The sequence below is a fragment of the Nannobrachium achirus genome (assembly GCF_963921795.1).
Source record: "Nannobrachium achirus genome assembly, contig: SCAFFOLD_241, whole genome shotgun sequence".
Taxonomy (NCBI): Eukaryota; Metazoa; Chordata; class Actinopteri; order Myctophiformes; family Myctophidae; genus Nannobrachium; species Nannobrachium achirus.
The window spans coordinates 37501-58409 of NW_027664880.1; the positions used below are offsets into that span (position 1 = coordinate 37501).

The 20909-nt window shown below is 39.7% G+C and overlaps 1 protein-coding gene across 1 annotated transcript; it reads right to left on the reverse strand.

Moving 5' to 3' along the window:
* Positions 1-1044: 1044 nt before the first annotated feature.
* On the reverse strand, positions 1045-13980 carry LOC308280742 (chymotrypsin B-like; the record flags this gene model as incomplete). The annotated part of the gene is made up of 13 exons (XM_080755056.1): positions 1045-1538; positions 2429-2562; positions 3018-3198; positions 3319-3394; positions 3790-3869; positions 4155-4270; positions 4783-4860; positions 6319-6378; positions 6811-6880; positions 7092-7186; positions 10228-10408; positions 11957-12017; positions 13976-13980. 13 exons carry the CDS (start codon positions 13978-13980, stop codon positions 1374-1376), a joined length of 1302 nt encoding a protein of 433 aa, XP_080611182.1. The 3' UTR covers positions 1045-1373.
* Between the last annotated feature and the right edge of the window lie 6929 nt (positions 13981-20909).

The following is a 20909-nucleotide window of genomic DNA, read 5'->3' on the forward strand; positions in this document are numbered from 1 at the left end:
AGGCAAAGAAGTTTAGGGGTAAGGCGGGGACAAAATATGCCCATTGTCTGGAGTCAGGATGTATGTGTAGCAAACCCGGTCTGGTGGAGAATTTGAAAAATTCTGAAAAGTGCACTTTTCTCTCTTTTTTTCCGTTCTTGAATGGTGCCATACACTTATACATTCAAATCTGAAAGATTTTCGTAAACATTTGCAGCCCTCATATCCTTGTGACTTAGATCTCTCTGAATAGGCTACCTGTCATTAACATCAACACATGCTGGGAAAATAAAGGCCTTTTACTCTTTTTAAGTTTGAGTACCCGGATCTCCCATGTTTTATCTACATGCATTGTATAGTAATAGTTTCAATGTACATATTATTTATTTTTGGATAATATACTGTTTCGACTGATATGATGATTGGTTCTGGTTTACATATTATGATCCCAAATTACTATGTGCATTTGATGCATATGCATTAACTTGTGTATACCTTGCTTACTGTAGAGTGCCATTCTAAATGCCTACATTTTGTGATTGGAAAGTTAGCTTTTTGCTGTAAACATGTTGGCATGATGTATGTGTGAAAGGCGGGTGCTTTACTTGAGCAGTGTGGTTTTGACACTTCTCTGTACTAGGAAGAGCCAAAGCGAAGAGACCAAAGTGACTCTATGTACCCTGACATTGTGGTCTTATGTTGGCCACATAAAATCAACTAAGCGACTGCAATTCAAATATGTATTTATTCAAGCAAAAAGCAATAAGCATTTATCACTGTAAACAAGTTGCACATCAAGGACACAGAGCATACACCCAGGCATTTGTATTGGCTGCAGGCCGGGCACAGCAGTGGGGGTGGTTTTCTAGTGCCACTAAAACATCTGTCATCCATTTTTACCGTAGAGATTTCGAAACATATTTACCCGTAATTGCCGGACTATAAGCCGCAGCTTTTTCCCCATGTTTTGAACCCTGCGGCTTATACAACGGTGCGGCTTATATAAAGATTTTTCCAGCTAACGGCCAGTTAGTTCATTTTACAATGGTCTTTAACAAGGATTTATATATAGATTTTTACAGCTAACGGCCACCAGGGGGCTCTAGCGGGAAGCAGGAGGGACACCTGTGGCTTATAGTCAGGTGCGGCTTATATATGTAAACATTTGTTTTTTTTCCCTAAATTTAGCTGGTGCGGCTTATATTCAGGTGCGGCTTATAGTCCAGCAATTACGGTATATCAATTAATTTGAGCCTATCAGCCAGGATCATCCAGGATCCTGGTGAATTATGACCATAAGCAAAAATCTAAAAAAAGAATGGCAGATTTTTCAGTAGCAGCAGAAACCCATGCCCTATTGATTGTGTTGATGCCAACTGACAGCTGTTTACAGTTTAGTTGTTAGCCATGGTCCGGTCCATCCAGGCGCGCACGTTGGGGATGCGGGTGTAGACACCAGGCTTGTAGTTGCTGTTGCAGCCTGGAGCACCCCAGGAAGTAATACCAAACAGGGTCCAGGCTCCATTCTTCATACACACCAGGGGCCCACCAGAGTCGCCCTGAAACAACAAGCAATTATATGTTTTTAACCACTTGACCACAACCCCGACTCCCCAGCTAGCGTGCACGGCCAGCAAGAGCCAGCTGACACTGTGTCCGCTCTGCAAAGCTCATTTCCCAGCCACAAAAACATGTCAAGGACTCACAATGTACAAGTGCAGCCGCAACTTAATTATAGGACTGTGACAAGGCTAAAGGCTACTAGGTAAACTAGTGTCGATAGTACGGAGAATTAGTACTGATACGGTTTGAAATACAGAATTGAGTTGACAAAAATCTATATAATTTATATTATAGTTATATAATATATAACCTATAAAACGGAATTAACATTTGACAATTGCCCACACAAATAGGGAGGGATACATTCAGCTATATTTTCGTCCATACCTACCCTTTATTCGGTATAAACTTCTTTCTCTTTTGTTTTACTATTTTGAAAAACATTTATAAATACTTCAAATAGACGAAAATGCTTTTCAAAATAGTACAAAAAATAAAGGCAAAGAAGTTTAGGGATAAGGCAAGGACAAAATATGCCCATTGTCTGGAGTCGGGATGTACCGGTATGTGTGGCAAACCCGGTCTGGTGGAGAATTGGAAAAGTTCTGAAAAGCGCACTTTTCTCTTTATTTTCCGTTCTTGAATGGTGCATGTTCTGCCTTGGTGCCTTGGCAAATGACAGGATGAAACGCTTTGCCCTATACTGTAATTCTGTCAAGCTAGCAGGGACCCCCTCTGACTCTATACATTTATGGAAGGATGATTGCTTGAACATGAAACTTGCTTGAACATGAAAGCAATATGTACAAGTGCATGACTTTGGCGCCGCAAGCCACATTACTAACATTTTTTTCTTCTTTTCTTTTTTTGTAATTTTGTTACTCACAGTGCAGGTGTCAGCTCCACCAGCTCCAGCGCAGAACATCCTGTTGGTGATTTGGCCCCTGTACTTGCTCTTGCACTTCTTGTAGCTGGTGATGGACAGACACACTTGCTGGAGATGGTTAGGACTCCGAGGAGCTGGAAGAAGACACGATTCAAAGGTTAAGTTTGACCTTTGAGTATTGGATGGTTCTGGACAATAACAAATGCATAAGGACCTTTAACCAACCTCGTTAATTATTTAACCATTAACCTGAAGAATAACATGTAGGCTACTATTTAGAATGGAGGAGTTCTGTCTTTGACTGCACTCAGGGTTTGGAGACAATCCTCCACAGATCTGCCATGCTGTACTGTATTGTTGTTGTGCATATTACATAATTGTCTGACATATTTTGATTCAGATCACAGTTTCATTGTGGTGTTATGCTATGAAAGGATTGTTTTGTGAAGTTAAATGAAAGATGAATATCTCACAGCCATCGAGGTAGCCTACTTTATTTGACAGGGGTGATAGTGCATGCACAAATCCACTCTAGCCCAGTCACTGTGTTGTTGATTGATGGAAAGAGTCTGTTTTGTTATGCACTCACGTTTGTAGCGGGTCAGGCCCCAGCCAGTGGCCACACACTTGGTGCCAGCATTGATGTTGTTACCAGTCTCAGTCACACACACGGGGGACACATGCTTGTTCAGCTGGGCAGGGCGTTGCAGCTTGATCAGTGCGATGTCATAGTCAGTAGTTTGGCGGTTGTAGTTGGGGTGATTGATGACCTATCAGGGAAATTACATCATTTGTTTAATGCGTTGTTGATTAAATGCTCCGATCTGGAGCCATGCAGGAACATGGTTAAAATAATGTTCATTATATGCCATATAAAACAGATCACCAACCTTTCCAACTCCCATATCCTGGATGTTGTATTTGTTCTTGAGGTTGTGCTGGCCCAGGATTACACGGTTAAATTTGCTGAAAAAAGATGGAGAGAGATTTACTTAAAGTACTTTTATGAGTCTGATAAAATAAAAATAAAACATCAATTGAGTTGTAACAGGTTGCTTGGGGTTTTGTATCCATTATCGTATTTTACTTCTAGTATGTTGAATGAATGTATATATTATCGATTATACGTATCCTGTGTGCATGCACACTCGCAAGTGTGTGTGTGTGTGTGTGTGTGTGTGTGTGTGTGTGTGTGTGTGTGTGTGTGTGTGTGTGTGTGTGTGTGTGTGTGTGTGTGTGTGTGTGTGTGCATGTGCATTTATCTTGCCTCAGGTCCCAGTTTTGGAAATGCTACTCTATGCGGATTGAATATGAGGATAGAATTTAATATTCGGTTTAGAGGGAGACATTGTCTACTCTACCTGACCTTGCAGTGGGCAGCAGTTACAACCCAGTCCTTGTTGATCAGTGATCCACCACAGAACTGGTCGCCAGAATTGGTCTGAAGTCACATTAAGGTTTCATTAGCAACAGTAGGATTTATCTATTAGTTTCTCAGTAATTCAGCTATTATGAAATGGCACAACATATAGCTTCCCCACCTTAACATTCATCCACCTATTCGCACATGAATGCACGGTCATGCATGCACGCACACACACACACACACACACACACACACACACACACACACACACACACACACACACACACACACACACACACACACACACACACGCACACACACACACACAAATACACACAAAATATATACTGTAGTATGTACCTGCAGGGAGACCTGCCAGGGCCAGGAGTGAGGTACAGCCTCCTCACCGTTGATGATACCGAGTCCATCACTGGGACATCGAGGAACTTTTGGTTTGATGGCAGGAACACCACAGGCTGAAGAATATAATATGCGTGCATGGACACACATAGCATAATTGCGTAAGGCACTTTTTTGTTCAAATTGACATTTCAACCTAATTCTACTCTCCAAACGCTGCTGCTACATGGTGCCTTATTGCTTATGTCCTCAGCCTCTTAGAATGCTTGTTATATTCCAAAACCACTTTCTTCCTAAGTCATTTTAAGTCAACTTTTTTAAGTATTTTCGAGCATTCTGAGGACAATGGCAAAAAATTATGGTGAATCAGCAGTGTAGAGTAGAGAGTAGAGTTAGGCAGAAATATTCTAATAAACAAAAACAAATAATAATTATAAGGTAGATAGAAATATTCTTTTTTTTCTCATGATTGCCTAAGTCAACCTAAGTCAGTCCTATTTTCTATAGTACAAGCATTTATACTTTTATGTATATATATTTTTTTTTTTGTAATTATAAAATGACACCATCAAAATCATATAAATTATCAAACACTTGAGTAGCCTACAGTGTTTGCTGCTGTACTCACATCTGCCCGTGGTACCATTGTGGACAGTAATCACATCTTCAGGGGAATGCAGGTGGACTGTTGATGCCAGAGATGTGCCTGGTGAAAAGATGGAGAGTACCAGTTAAAACTAGTACTACACTGGTCAAAACCTAAAATGACTCATTTTGGATGTTGTGAAGCTTACACGTCGAGGCTAAATTCTTTACAGCAAATCTGACAAATCTATGAGTCAAGAGCAAGAATCCTTCCCACAGCCAGGATGATAACCAAACTGTAAACCACAATGAATGGACCTCAAACACAGGCTAATTACTGTATCTATTATTTGAATCATTTGAATGATTCAAATTCAAATTCAAATGATTCAAAGATCTCACCCTCTCAATGCAAAAAAGAAAAAAGAAAAAAAGAAAAAGAAAAGACGAAATTATAAAGCCCTGGAGTGGATAAAAAAAAAGTAATAATAATACTAATTTGAGCCCATGAAATGTTTTCATACTGTATGTTCTTGTCATCATAGATGTCTTTGAAATATGTTGGAGATGCAAAAATGTAAGGAGTTGTTCACTCCAAAGAATTGTACATTTCTTATCAATTACACGCCCAATGAAGCCTTGCATTCATGGACTGTTTGTCTTTGTCATATTCCTGAGCCAAAACATTGACCACCGTGTGGCTCGTCAGTAGGACACTCAAGAGTCGACTCGGCCGGTCATCAAATTATTGATGTATTTGGGAAAGAAAAGTGAATTCAAAGCTTCATGGGGTGTGTAATTGATATAAACTATGCATTTTCTTTTTTTTTTTGTTTATTTGTTAACTACTCATTTAAGTACAGTGCTTATTTTAAGTATCTTACAATAAGCAATAACCACATAAATGCCTAAATTGTAAATGTTATGTCGCCTGACAAGGATACAGTTAAAACTGAGTCATACTTTACCTGAGGTCCAGAGCAGAAGGAGCACAAAGGTTATTTGACTCATATCTATCTGTACAGACACACTGAAATGATGTAGTCTGGTGTCAATGATGCTCAGATCTGTGGTCTGTAGTCTGAACTGGACTTACACTGAACAACACTTAGAGCCTTATATCTCTGTAGTTCTGACAGCATTATGTATTCATCAGGGAGTGGTTTATTTTCTTAATATCATATCATATCAACGCACGCACGCACGCACGCACGCACGCAGCCACGCACGCACGCACACACACACACACACACACACACACACACACACACACACACACACACACACACACACACACACACACACACACACACACACACACACACACACACACAAACTTCACTTATCTTATATATTATATGTTCTGCTGCATGATTGTGTGGTAGTGTGAATTGTGCAGTGTTTAGAGAAACATAATCAACCTTTTTTCTTTTTTTAATTGTGCTCAAGCTATCTAAAAATTATAATTATGGCATGAGCTTGACATACTGATATAGCAAGCAGAGTAAGACCACAAACATAATTAAAAAGGGAAGTCAAGATGTGAACCACTTGAATGTGTTGCTTCTTCACACATTACAGAAGATTAAGATCAGCTCTGTGGTCTTGTCGATGTTGGTGAAGTCCTGCCCTTCCTGTCCTGATCATTAGAATGTTGAACTACCACTGTTGTGTCATCAGCAAACTGGAATAGCCTTTAACAATCTTAGCCCCCATATTTGATATGCGTGATCCTGATCTACTGAGCGCACTTCTGCGTTGTATTTGCCACAAGCTTGTTGTTGTTTCACTTTATCTGTAGGAACTTTGGACCGTCTTTAATCAACTACACAATTGCAATTACAAGATTTATTCATTCAAGCAATAAGCAACAAGCATTTATCACTGGAAACAAGTTGCTCATCAATGACACGGACACCCAGGCATTTGGTGTATTTATTCATTGTGCTGATGCCAAACTAACAGCTGTTTACAGTTTAGTTATAAGCCATGGTCCGGTCCATCCAGGTGCGCACTTGGGGGATGGAGGTGTAAACACCAGGCCTGGAGTAGGAGTCGCAGACTGGCTTACCCCAGGAAGTAATACCAAACAGGATCCAGACTCCATTCATCTCATACACCAGGGGGCCACCACCGTCACCCTGAAACAACCAACAGTTATGCTTTTAACCACGTGACCACACTTCCCCAGCCAGCACGCACGGCCAGCGAGAGGCAGCTGACTCCGTGTCCACTCTGCGAAGCTCATTTCCGGGCCACAAACACATTACACTCCTCTAATTGGGGTACACATCACAACCACTTAAACGAGTAGTTCACCCCAAAATGACTTTTTTTCTATTGATCACTCACACCATGGAGAGACTTGAGTGTCAGCGCCAGCAGCTCCAGCGCAGAACATCCTGTCGGTGATTTCTCCATTGTACTTGCTCTGACATGTCGTGTGGCTGAAGGTGGGCAGACACACTTGATGGAGATTGTTAGGACTCCGAGGAGCTGGAAGACACGTTTCAAAGGTTAAGTTTGACCTTTGAGCTGATACCTATATCCGCCAGTTTCCGTGAGAATTTACTGTAGCATTATCTGCGGGACACACCCGGTTAACAGCAGACATACAAGCTCATGTCGCGTCGCAGATACAACCGTTGTGAGCTTGTAGATCACTCTCGGCTGCGGTGCCGGAAGCTGCATGCACGCCTCATTCATCAATCTGGTCGTAAATAGGGTGTATTTTTTTCCTTAAATTTCATCTTAAATTTCAGTAAGTCCAAATGTCAGTCAAATTCATCAAGCAGTGTGTATATCCCATTTTGTGCTTATCCACAGGTGTATGTCATGATGAATTTGGACGTAAATTTAAGTGCATAAACAAGGGTAAAAACGAGAGAGCAGCTTCCATAGTACTTATGGCAGGACCATATGGTAGAGAGAGCATGACTAAGCACTTTCTGCTCTGGGAACCCATTCACACTATAGGCTACTAGAAATTAATCACAACTTAAACTTGGCTATGCTGTTGAACATAATTGTGTCTTGTCAACAAAAAAAAAACAAAAAAAAAAGAAAAAAAAAAGAGAGAAAAAAAAGAATAGGCTGCCTATTTTTTTCTTCTTTATAGATCGGCACATTTACAAGGCTACAATTAGTCCTCAATCACAAAATAATAAACATGGGATGGATATTATAATCCTTTTCTACTGAACATTGCCAAAAAGATAATGTTGAAGGAATATACAGTATGAGCTGTGACACGGCTGCTTTCCGATATGGACCAGACCAGGTCGCTAGCTTTATTGATTATTTATCCTATATGTATATACTGAGGGGAAATTCTTTTTTTAAATTAATATTTCAACACTGTCCTGTAAAGCCACATGTATTCTTATCAGACCGAAGGTAAGAGTTATTTTGCTTTTGTGTGTAGCGTTATGTGTTGATGTGATCAATAGGCCTACAGTAGCCTAGTCTATTATAAATTAAAGCCTAATCAGTGGAGGGTCGCGACGCCCCCCACCTTCTCGCCAGCAGAGGAACTTGAACTTGGACTTGCTGCATATAAAAACTTCAACTTGTCTCGTCAAAAAACATTGAATGAACATGAATTAAAACTGTTCTGATCCCGCAGATTACAAAATGTTCTGATCCCGCAGATTACAAAATGGATGCTGAACGTAATGCTCTAATGTAGACTAGAATAAAGTGGTTTACAAGGTTCAATCCATTACGGAATAATACACTAAACAATGATGTGGAAATATCCACAAAGTGAAACACTGCTATTCTTCATCAGAGGTAAGAATATAGGCTAGTGGCAAATACAGTAGGCCTAGGTAATGCAGTGGGTCTCAACCAGTGGTCCAGGGACCACAGTGCTGTGCTGGGGGTTACAAGTGGTCTTGTGGTCTCCTGCTAAATGAAGGAGAGTTGGTAACCAAACAGACCCTTAGGGCCTTTATAGATCCTTAACTCTTTAAAATGAAACCAAATGGACGAGTGCGGGCAGTCATCATGCGGTGCATGAGTGGTCCCCCATCGGCGGGTCCATTTGGTTACAAACTCAGTGACAGCTAATCCACGACTGAATATGTAATTGTTTGACAATTGACATATTCTTTTATTTTTTAAATACATGTGTTGGCACATGTTGGGCAGAATGGACTAATAAATATTTTATTTGATGTTTGGCACAATTTAAAATTGATTTTGCATGAAGAAAAAAGCATTCTAAATATGCACCGTGGGCTGATGGCTTATTTCCAGACCGAAAAAAGCATCCTAAATATAAGCAAAGATTTACACCATGGTCGGAGGTGGTGTATTTTCCATCGTATTTCCAGCACAAATCCAAGACCAAAATACATTGATGAATTTGACCCCGAACTTGAGAATCATCCTAAATGCCGGTAAGAACAAAATATGATCGTATTTTTGGTCTTAAGTGCTTGATGAATGAGGCCCATGCGCAATGCAAGATGGGATGTTGGAAAGTTGTTGATAGTATTACTTTTTTTTTTACTTTTTTTTGTATGGCCCTGAAAGTGGCTTTTTTTTCCTATTGATTAACCACGGCATGGAGACTTGAGTTCAATAATATTGTTTTAGTTTTTGTTACATTCCTAAAACACAAATTTGATTACATTGATATGGGTCCCCATCCGGAATCAATGGGGTTACATTTACTATAACATTTTTTTTTGTCTTAGGAATTTGACAATGACAACATTATTCATAAATAATAATATAAATATAATAACTCAAGTCTCAATGGCATGAGTAATCAATAGAAAAAATGTCATTTTGGGGGTGAAAATACTCCTTTAATTCTTGCCCCTGACATTCCAATGTAAAAATAAAATTTGAATAGTATTCATAACCTGTAACCAAACTCAAATGCAGTCTGTGACAGCACTCAGGGTCCCAATTTAACACCAGCCGGAACTGCAGTGATGATGGTGAAACTACGGTGTCAAAGGTTGGTAAATGCTATATCCTTGATTAGTACAGTAGTTGGAGAAAATCATCCACAATGGGGCTGGTAATGGAGAAATATACCGTACAGTATTCTTGATTTACTGTAGATTGGCCATGATGTGTGTTGTCACTCGTATTACATAATTGTAATTTCCCTAGTCAAATATTTTGATTCAGATCAGTTTGATTGTGGTGTTATGTTTATAATCACACAGCCCCCAGGTCTGTGTCAATTTTATTTGCCTGTACTTAACTTTGGCAGCAATCATGAAGCAATTGCAGTTTAAATGTATCTACCGCCAGGAGGAGTAACCTTTTCTGGGGGAAAAGTTAACTGTGCTAAAAAAATAAAAAAAACATTTGCCTCCCTGCCTGATCTAACAGTAGTTGCATCTAAGCCGTCTTATAGAGGGTGTCTGCGTGTGTGTCTGTCTGAGTGTTTGTCTGAAGCTAATCTCTGGCCTATTAGCTGGAAGTGGTTGATGGAGGAAAAGAGTGTGTTTTGTCATGCCCTCACGGTTGTAGCGGGTCCTGCCCCAGCCAGTGGCCACACACTTGGTGCCAGCACAGATGTTGTCACAAGCCTCAGCAACACACACGGGGGACACATGCCTGTTCATCTTGGCAGGGCTTGCCAGCTTGATCAGTGCGATGTCATAGTCACGAGTTTGGGAGTTGTAGTTGGGGTGATTGATGACCTATCAGGGAAATTACATTTATCTTAGCTGTTAACAGAGATATTTGTTTAATGTGTTGCTTTCTTGTTGATTAAAGTTCAGATCTGGAAAAGAATGGAGAGGACCCTGATAACAAATAATGTTGTTTATACACATTATATGCCATATAAAACAGTTCACTCTTACCTTTCCAATTCTAATATTCTGGATGCTGATGTTGTTCTTGAGGTTGTGCTGGCCCAGGATTACACGGTGACATTTACTGAAAAGATGGTAAGATTGACTGTGTTTCTTGCACTTAAAAGTCAGTTTTAGACATGCTACTCTACTGTGTAGAATAGATAATATATAATATTCAGTTCAGAGAGAGACATTGGCTACTGTACCTGACTTTGCAGTGGGCCCCAGTCACAACCCAGTCCTTGTTGATCAGTGATCCACCACAGCTTTCAGTAATAAAATGTTTTATATCCACTACTAATGCTATTTCCAAACATGAAATACGGATAACATGCTAATTTCAGCAAATTTACATTGATGTCTATAGTGACAGAAGTATTAGAAACACATTTTATGCATGTCAGACCTGTAGGTTAAGCGATGTGTGTTGTGCGTGTGATGTCATGAAAATCACGTACTCCCAAACATTGAATCAGCAATGCAGCATTGGTATGGAGTTGTCCTAGGCTATACTACTATGGCAAAAGTGAGAAAATACCGTAAACTATTACATAATTTATTCATCCATGCAATTCCATTTAAAACTGAATTTTGGGATCTGCTGAGAAAACAAGAAGATATGTTGACAAGGACACCCCATACATTTGGAAACATATTTTTATTCAAATCAATATTGTCTCCAGTTAATGTAGGATGGTTTTCTTTTTTAAGTAGTACAGTTGAATTATAGGGGAATCGAGCTGGCCTGCAGTAAACCGATGTGTTCAGTTTGGCTGGGTCCAGACTACAATATGACATATGCCATTCTGGTGTTAAAGAGGTGGTGCCATAGTTGTGTATTTTTTTCAGTTTTTTGTATTTTTCTTCCCCCCCCCCCCCCCCCCCTTTTTTGTGTGTCTATGGCAGGGGTGTCCAAACCTTTTTCAAAGGGGGTCACATTAGAAAATATTAAAACACCAAAGAGCCGACTACATCTCCTGACATCATGTACTTTCGTTTCCACAATCCACTCGCTCTCCTTCTTTTTAACTTGTCTTACCATATCCCCTCTGGTCCTGATGTCCCCTATGGGGACATAGTCTATTCCCATGGCTGTGAATTCCACTGCCTTACCATTATGATCTATATTGAAATGTTTCACTATTCCATCAGTGGTGTCTTGGGCATTTATATGTTCTTTTAATCTCGCTTCAAGGGTTCGGTCGGAAAGTCAACGTAGAAAGCATTACAGAGAGAACAGAAGAGAATATAAATGGCGTGCTTAGTCGAGCAATTGATGTATTTTCCAATGGCATATTTTTTGTGTGTCTTTGGATGTGAAAAAACGTTCGATTCAACCAGTACATGACACACAGTGCAATGGGTATCGCCACATCTGAAAGTGCCCACTTGGGGTAGCGACGTCTGTTGTTCCAGTCCAGTGCAGGGAGACGGCTGGGTGGGCGCGCTCCTGAGAGAAAAACAGAGGGGGGTTAAGATGTGTTGCATATACAATATGCAATACCATACACCTCTGCTGAATCGACCACGCCCCCCGAACCGAGAGGGAGAAGTTAAGCACCTTAGTCACAACCAGGCGTTTTACTTCTGTGTTTGTGTTTCACTCCCTTCTGTGCCGCACGCGGAACTGCTTCACCCCCAGACAGTACAGGACAGCACCCTCAGTGGTGGAAAATTGTGCTGAGTCAGCTCTAGCGGACTTTGCAATCTGCAGTGCCTCTTGTTGCTCAAGTCCTGGGTAAACCTATCCTAATAAAATAATTGGATGCGAGAAATGTGATCCATGAGGCATAGGGATTGGAAGGCTAATGTTTAATGTTGACGCCACGGTACCATCTGCTATGCCAGGGGTTTTGGTAGTTATTTAAAGAGTCCGCTCATGTGAGCAGCAGTTCCACATGCGCCACAGTAGGGGACGTTGCTAATTTTTACTATACAATCGGGTGGAAAAGGTCTGTTTGCAGGCCAGACAAATGAATGGGCAAAAATGGTTTTGACCAATGGGCTCAACTCACGAATTTGCGCAAAAGCTTGCACACAGAGTTGTGCACAGAGGTGACACTACTGCGCATGCGAGACGATGCGCAGAGGTTCCAAATAGGGCCCGGCCGTCATCTTCCCCAACCCGGAAGAAGCAATATGCGCTGGAGGAGTAACTCCATACAGGTGAATGGCAAGAGATTTCACCTTTCCTATAAAATATAACTCTATGGGGAAAACACTCATTCTCTCTTAAGGCCTGTCTATACTTCGACAGAAATGTTTGTTGAGTTGTGTTTTCCGACATTGAAATTTCGGAACTCTCATTCGGTCTAATGCTTTTCAGAAGTCACGAGGGACATCGTTTTATGGTCGAAATCTTCGGTTTCGGTCGAAGTATGAAAAGCCCTTTAGTTGCTTTGGGCCTCCTATTCAGAAGGGCATTCCTTAATAGTGCTTTAAAAGTCTTTGAAAAAACTGTGCATGAAATAAATTAATACAAAACTATTAAAACAATAATAATAAAATAAAATCACCGTGTTCTTGTAGCCCTGTAGCTCTTCAGTTTATCACAGCATATCTTCACGTCTTCATATTGCTTAGTGACATCTTTAACAACATGTTTCATATTTATGTTTCTAGAAGTGACTATCCGAATAAATGTTAATTTTAACATTTCAATATCTAGCCTACATGTCAGGTTTATTATGAAATATTCCTGTTACCTGGGACTGAGTTTCTTTTCTTGAGTGACAACCGGTCAATCGATGTCTGCATATCGTCTTGGAGTGTTTTCAAAATGTTTTCCTGAAATTAAAGATAAACTGGTCAGTGCTAGAACATAATGAACAGAGTCATGGTAGCAATACTCAAAATAATTGGCATAATAATTATAATAATAATCCATCCATTTATCGATCTTCAACCGCTTTTCCGAGTCAGAAAAATGTAGAAATAACTTCCAATATTATTTGAACATATGACTTAATTGGAAAGTTCAGAACAATTGATGGAATTTGATATATTTCTGAGTTAGATGAGTGTTAGACAAACCTTCAGGCTTTTCATAAGAGCCAGCATGTCGTCCTTGGCCCTTTCAAACATTACGGATTTTGATTCCTCGAGATGCCAGTACATTTCCTGATAAATGCGTTCCAGCGTGCCACTCCCACTGTGTGCTGCAGCACCTACAGTATCACAAACACAACACAATACATTTTTGACTAATTAAACATTTTCCAGGCAGGCCGAGGACCCATAGCAGAGAGAGATGAACCTATTGTTTGAGATTGTGTGTTGAGATTGTGTGTGTTTTTTTCATTGATTTAACTTCTTAGATAGATAGTTGTTTACACATCATCTTTTCTTTTAAGTTGGATGTTAACGTGTTTTTCAGAAATTTAAAAACGTTTTCTATCGATTACTCACCCCATGGAGTGTTGAATTCAACAAGACTTTGTGTTTGTTTGTTTTTATCGCATTCCTAAGCCAAATATTTTAATGACAGACCAGAGTCTCGGAGAATCAAAGTGTTTCCTTTGAGTGTCCTACTGGAGACGCCACTTCTTTTTAATATCAATTGCATAGCTGTATTAAAATGTATACCTTTCCCAACCAAATTCTAATATTTCCCAGAAATGTTCAAATATATCAATAATGGTGAAAACAGCAAATCTAGAAGTCCCACAACGTATTACCAGTTGTGGGCTTGGAGATAATCTCTTATTTGAAATAGGGCTTGATTAATTCATTATTTACCTTTTCCCTTCCTAGAAATGTAGTGGAGTCAAAAGTACAATATTTCTCTTTGGAATGTAGTGGAGTGAAAGTCACAAGTATCCAAAAATCCAGTGCAGATAACGAAAAAAATAAATCAATTAAGTAAATGTACTTTGTTACTGTCCAGCACTGCATGTAACTGCACTGCTGTTAGGTTGACACATGTCATTTTCTGTTGTTACTTACTTTCATGGCATGGCTGCATGGATTCCTGGATTGACTTTTCGAGGAGTAGATGTTTTTCTTTTTTTCACGGACGACATTGGCAAGTTTTGTCTTCAATTTATCCTCCTGTTCCAGAGAGGGAATAAATGGAATAAAATAACACAAAATACTTTATTTTGAATATTATAAATAAACATTTCAGCGGCCAATTAATAACGTATTCTGCCTTGAACAACTATTGTCCTGGTAAATTAATTCATTATTATTATTATTATTATTATTATTATTATTATTACCCTTATGCATTAACTATTTCTCTTTTATATATATATATATATATATATATATATATATATATATATATATATATATATATATATATATATTAGGGCTGGGACTCGATTAAAAAGTTTTATCTAATTAATCAGAGTATTTGTAATTAATTAATCGAAATTTATCTCATGTTTAATTGCATATAAATGTTTGACCTGAGAAGCATTTTTTTTCAAGTCAAACACATTTTGTTGTACAAGTGAATCAACGAGTGAGTTTTTCAAATCTAAATTTCGCATCCACTATGCCCGAAATTGAAGGTTCTGTGGTGCAAAAACTAAGTGCGTTAATCTTTTTAGTTGCATAAATCTTCTGTAATTAATTAGTTAAAGTCCCAGCCCTAATATATGTATATTATGTATATATATATATATATATATATATATATATATATATATATTTATATATATATTAGGGTTAGCGTTATATTATTTGTAAAAACATAATGATTAACACATTATTTGGAGGTAAGATTATTATTTTTTATTTTTATTATTTTTTACTGTAGACCAGGGATTCTCAAACTGTTGGATATTAGGACCCCATGTTATTAGCTAAGTTTTTTGGTGACCCCATCACCCATCTCTCTGCATTCTAGGTACCGGTATGTATCTTGTTTAATGTAGTCACTCTGGATAAACAGTGTCTGAAATGCCTACATTATGAATTGACAGTATCCTCAAGGGCCGTCACAGGTTGGGAATCACTGTCATAGCCTATTTGTCTCTGTGTCAAATACATAACATTAAATACATATGATCAGTACAGTAGAGCATAATGCATTGCTCTGTGAATAACCTTAAAGTTATACTATGTAACTTTTTTTATAAAACATATCTTAAAATTGTCCTAACTATTAAATCGCTAAAGTTTTAGAACCCCCACTCCGTTAATTTTAGCCCCAAAAGCCTTTTCTTTATATGTTTTCTACTTAGCCTTGACAGGGGCGGGATTTCCCTGCAAAATGACGTCATCTGCATCATCCGTATACGTTGGCCAATCACATTGCAAATCATACACACATGATACACTACCGGCCAATCACAGCGCAGATCATACACTGCCGGGCTCTCTGGTGTTTAGGAAACACGCCTTCAGGAAGTACACTGCAGTGTTTACACTTGGAGTCTAGCATGTAACTCCCCAACCGCTGCTCGTAGAGGGACACGGGAGACCTCATTGAAATCGTCTTGGCGAGGCGAGGCGGACGCGGTGGTCTGACGGCCCGGTCCGCGGCGAAAAACGGACGAAAAAAGCAGACGCGACCGCGGTTTACTCTACCGCTACTGACCACTAGTTGAGCAACTTACACAGTATAGCTTTAAAGGACAACTTTTTGGAGCGGTGAAAGCGCTCCCAATGAACAGGTATATCCGTGGGTATGTGGCTGGCTGGCTGGCTGGGTGGCTGGCTGGCCCTGTCCGTAGCCTGGGCAATACCTTGAGTGGCCACACACAACACACTAGTTAAAGGAGGGGCGCTGTTTTGTGCAGGCCAGGCACACTCACCACTCACTCACAGGCACAGTTTACACTCACTCACTCACTCACATAGGGTACAGCTGCTCAAATTCACCGCTCCACTTCGAACCGAGGTTTGATTTTTTTTTACAACAAGCGTTCATATTTTAGATAAGAGAAAAGAAAATATGAGTGTTTACATGTTTTCATTTACTGCTTTATATCGTTTTAGTGATTTTAATGATTTTGATTACAGTGGGTGGGGAAATGCGTGCGTACAAGTGACTAAAGGTCTTAGACACAATAAGCTCATTCCCAAGATGCACCGCAATCTTTCATGGGCAGATGTGACTTATGGGGTCTAGTAGTAATAGTATTACTGTAAATAGTAATAAAGAAATCCCTGGCTTATTGTGTCTAAAAAGGCAGTACTGAAATCAAAAGCATTAAAAGCACAAAGGAAAACAATAGAAAGAGCAATAAAGAGCCACTGACCTTTGATCTCCTGCAAGGAATCTACATTTTGAGAAAAGACATGATGAAAAAAATAGTTATGATGCATGAATTAGAATAGCTTCAATTAAATATAAAAAAACCTCCATGTTATAGTGATGGCATAAATAACATAATATATGAAGATTTGAGAGGAGACTCGCTGCAACGCAGTACAGTTGATAAAAATGTGACACGATAAAACATGAGGCATTACTTACAGCATATGGTGACGAAAAACACAACATGACTATATCTAAATGATGCCATTGTGCAGATGCATCCCCATGATATGATGTCTGACTACTTTAATGGCTGCTGCCTAACAAACTAAAAGCCACAGTATCAGGAAGTGAAACGTCCACACAGAACTAGAACTGTGGTCGTCTAGACCAGGGGTTTTCAAAGTGGGGCACCCTGGGGTGCCGTGACGGCAGTCCAGGGGTGCCGCTAGATAATTTGATAATATTTGGAATTTATTTGGACACTTGAAAAAATACTTAGTATCATTTTAAACCTGAAGTACAATGTTATTTTCAGTCAGTTCTAACCAAAATGGCTTATCTCAATGTTTTCCTCACAACATAATCGCTAAAATATGCTATAAATATAAGGTGCTGGGAGTGAAAATGGTGAATATCGTCACTGTCAGGCAAAAACCTTGTATCTCCAAGTTTCAAATGTGTATGTTTTTTGGTAAAATAAAAGCACTACTTACACACTACGTACAAAAGTGTCACACTATCAAAATACAATGTTGTGTTATTTATTTGAGTTATTATGAAGTACATTAAGTACATATAACTATTATTTAATTTATGTTTCATTGTATTACAATTAGTTTTACACTATTAACAATACGTCTAGTCGGCGACCTGGCCAACTCGGAACAATGTAAATAGGGAATGAATGCCCCGCCCTTTAATGCAAACCCCATTATACCTGTTTTCATAGGACCCGTTTTGACCATTTGTCTGCCTGTGTCCATTTATGCCCATATATGGAGATATCTGTATCTGTCTGTCTGTCGGTGTCCATTTTATGTCCATATATGGAGATCACTGCAGTTATAGTTCTGGGTCCATTTTATGCCCATATATGCCCATATATGGAGATATCTGTCTATCTGCGTCCATTTTATGCCCATATATGGAGATCTCTGTATCTGTCTGTCTGTGTCCCTTTTATGCCCGTATATGGAGATCTTTGTGATTCTGCATCCATTGTATGCCCATATATGCCATATATGGAGATATCTGTTTATCTGCGTCCATTTTATGCCCATATATGAGATTTCTGTCGCTTTTTCAAACAGATGGTCAAAACGGGTCCTATGACAACAGGTATAATGGGGTTTGCATTAAAGGGGGAACCGGCACTGTGTCTGCAACACAGTCGGAGGCACAGACAGATACAGAGATCTCCATAATGGGAATAAAGGGACACAGACAAACAGATGGAGGAGGAGACAAACTTAATGCAAACCCTACCTGTTGTCATAGGACCCGTTTTGACCATCTGTTTGCCTGTGTCCATTTATGCCCATATATGGAGATATCTGTATCTGTCTGTCTGCGTCCACTTTATGCCCATATATGGAGATCTTTGACCATCTGTTTGCCTGTGTCCATTTATGCTCATATATGGAGATATCTGTATTTGTCTGTCTGCATCCATTTTATGCCCATAAATGGAGATCTATGCAGACACAGTGCCAGTTCCGGAAAATCCTGATGTCAGACATCAGAATCCGAACCTTTCGTGCTGGTTCCAGAAAATCGTGTATCGGGTCGGGTCGGGTCGAGGCCGAGCACTGCACTGGAGATATCTGTTTATCTGCGTCCATTTTATGCCCATATATGAGATTTCTGTCGCTTTTTCAAACAGATGGTCAAAACGGGTCCTATGACAACAGGTATAATGGGGTTTGCATTAAAGGGGGAACCGGCACTGTGTCTGCAACACAGTCGGAGGCACAGACAGATACAGAGATCTCCATAATGGGAATAAAGGGACACAGACAAACAGATGGAGGAGGAGACAAACTTAATGCAAACCCTACCTGTTGTCATAGGACCCGTTTTGACCATCTGTTTGCCTGTGTCCATTTATGCCCATATATGGAGATATCTGTATCTGTCTGTCTGCGTCCACTTTATGCCCATATATGGAGATCTTTGACCATCTGTTTGCCTGTGTCCATTTATGCTCATATATGGAGATATCTGTATTTGTCTGTCTGCATCCATTTTATGCCCATAAATGGAGATCTATGCAGACACAGTGCCAGTTCCGGAAAATCCTGATGTCAGACATCAGAATCCGAACCTTTCGTGCTGGTTCCAGAAAATCGTGTATCGGGTCGGGTCGGGTCGAGGCCGAGCACTGCACTACCTGCTGCGGTGGGGAACGCACGTGCCGAATTTGAAATAGGGAATGAATGCCCCACCCTTTAATGCAAACCCCATGAATGCCCCACCCTTTAATGCAAACCCCAATATACCTGTTGTCATAGGACCCGTTTTGACCATCTGTTTGTCTTTGTCCACTTATGCCCATATATGAAGATCTCTGCACACACAGTACCGGTTGCAGAAAACTCTGATGTCAGACTTTATGCCCATATCTGGATTCACAGAGATTTTGTGTTGACTCATGTGGCGTACGTGATGTCAGAGCCTTTTATGAAGTGATGTCACAATGATGTCACAATGACTCAGCGCTTGCGCCGATTTCCTCCGGAACAGCCTGATGTCAACAATCAGCTCCGCATAAGGAGATTCCGAACGTTTCACGCCGGTTTCGGAAAACCGCGAGTCGGGTCGGGTCGAGGCCCGGCACTGCACTCCGCGCCGCGGCGGGGAATGCGCGTGCCGAATCTGAAGCCGGTGGGACGAACGGTTCTCGAGATACGCGGATTACAAACAAACAAACAAACAAACAAACAGACAGAGATTTGTCGCATTTATAGATAGATGTCACCTTTTGGTCTATCACCCTGACAATGAAGAAATACCCTGGTGGATTTAAAATAGTCATATACAGATAAAGACAGATATAAACAATATCCACATGAAAAGATAAACGGCTCAGTTGCCTTGTGGTTAGAGGTTGTGTCTGCCCTGAAATAGTGGGAGGTCGTGGTTCGAATGTGTGATCCTAATCTGCTGTTGATCGGAAAATACATTTCTGTGTCAAGTTTGCCAAAAACTAATTTAAATAATTGTTTCACAGTGAAATACAATTTTACCACCTTGTCTTTGTAGGAACTTTGGACCTTTTTTTTTTTTTTTTGACACAATGCAAGGTGACACAATAAGGTAAAAATGCACTGTTACTCCAATTCTGGATGGTGATGCTATGTGATTTACGGAGCAACATTGAAGGGTAAGCTCTAATCCTCTCAATGAACACATTTTTTCAACTGTACTGCAGAAGAAGAAGATCCAGAAAAAATGATTGGGAACCACTACACAACTGCAATTACAGTATTTATTCATTCAAGCAACAAGCAATAAGCATGTATCGGTATCGCTGCAGACAATGTGCACATCAAGGACAAATACACAAATAATTGGCATTGATTGTAAATATGCCAATCATAGTAACTGCTGTTTACAGTTCATACATGGACTAGCGCCCCCCACCTTCACTTATAGTGCGGCCCTCAGGTTAAATTGGATTGATTCCAGCTGTTCACGTTAATTACTTCAGTCTTTATTAGTAGCATATTGACTATGTTTTAGCCTTTTTTTTATGTCTGATGTATTTGTATTTAAGTTCATAAAGTTTACATAAAGTATAACTAAATGCATTTGAAATTAAATATAATTTTTACTTTTCAGGATTCCAATGGAAAAATACCAAAAAAGAAACTAAGGATTCTAATATAAAAAATTAAAAAAAAATAGTCAAAATAGCAAATCTACAAGGTCAAATGTGTCGCACGTGTTTTGAGCTTGCAGATCGGCTATTTTTGGTACTTTTGCATGACATAAAATGACAAAGTGGGACACTAATTATGAGAAGAAGTTAAAATAAGGGGATGCAGCAAGAGCTTTCTGCCCACAGTATATGCAACGTGGGCCTCTGGAGTGAGTGTGGACATATGCATGGCCCTCTGCACCCCTGCT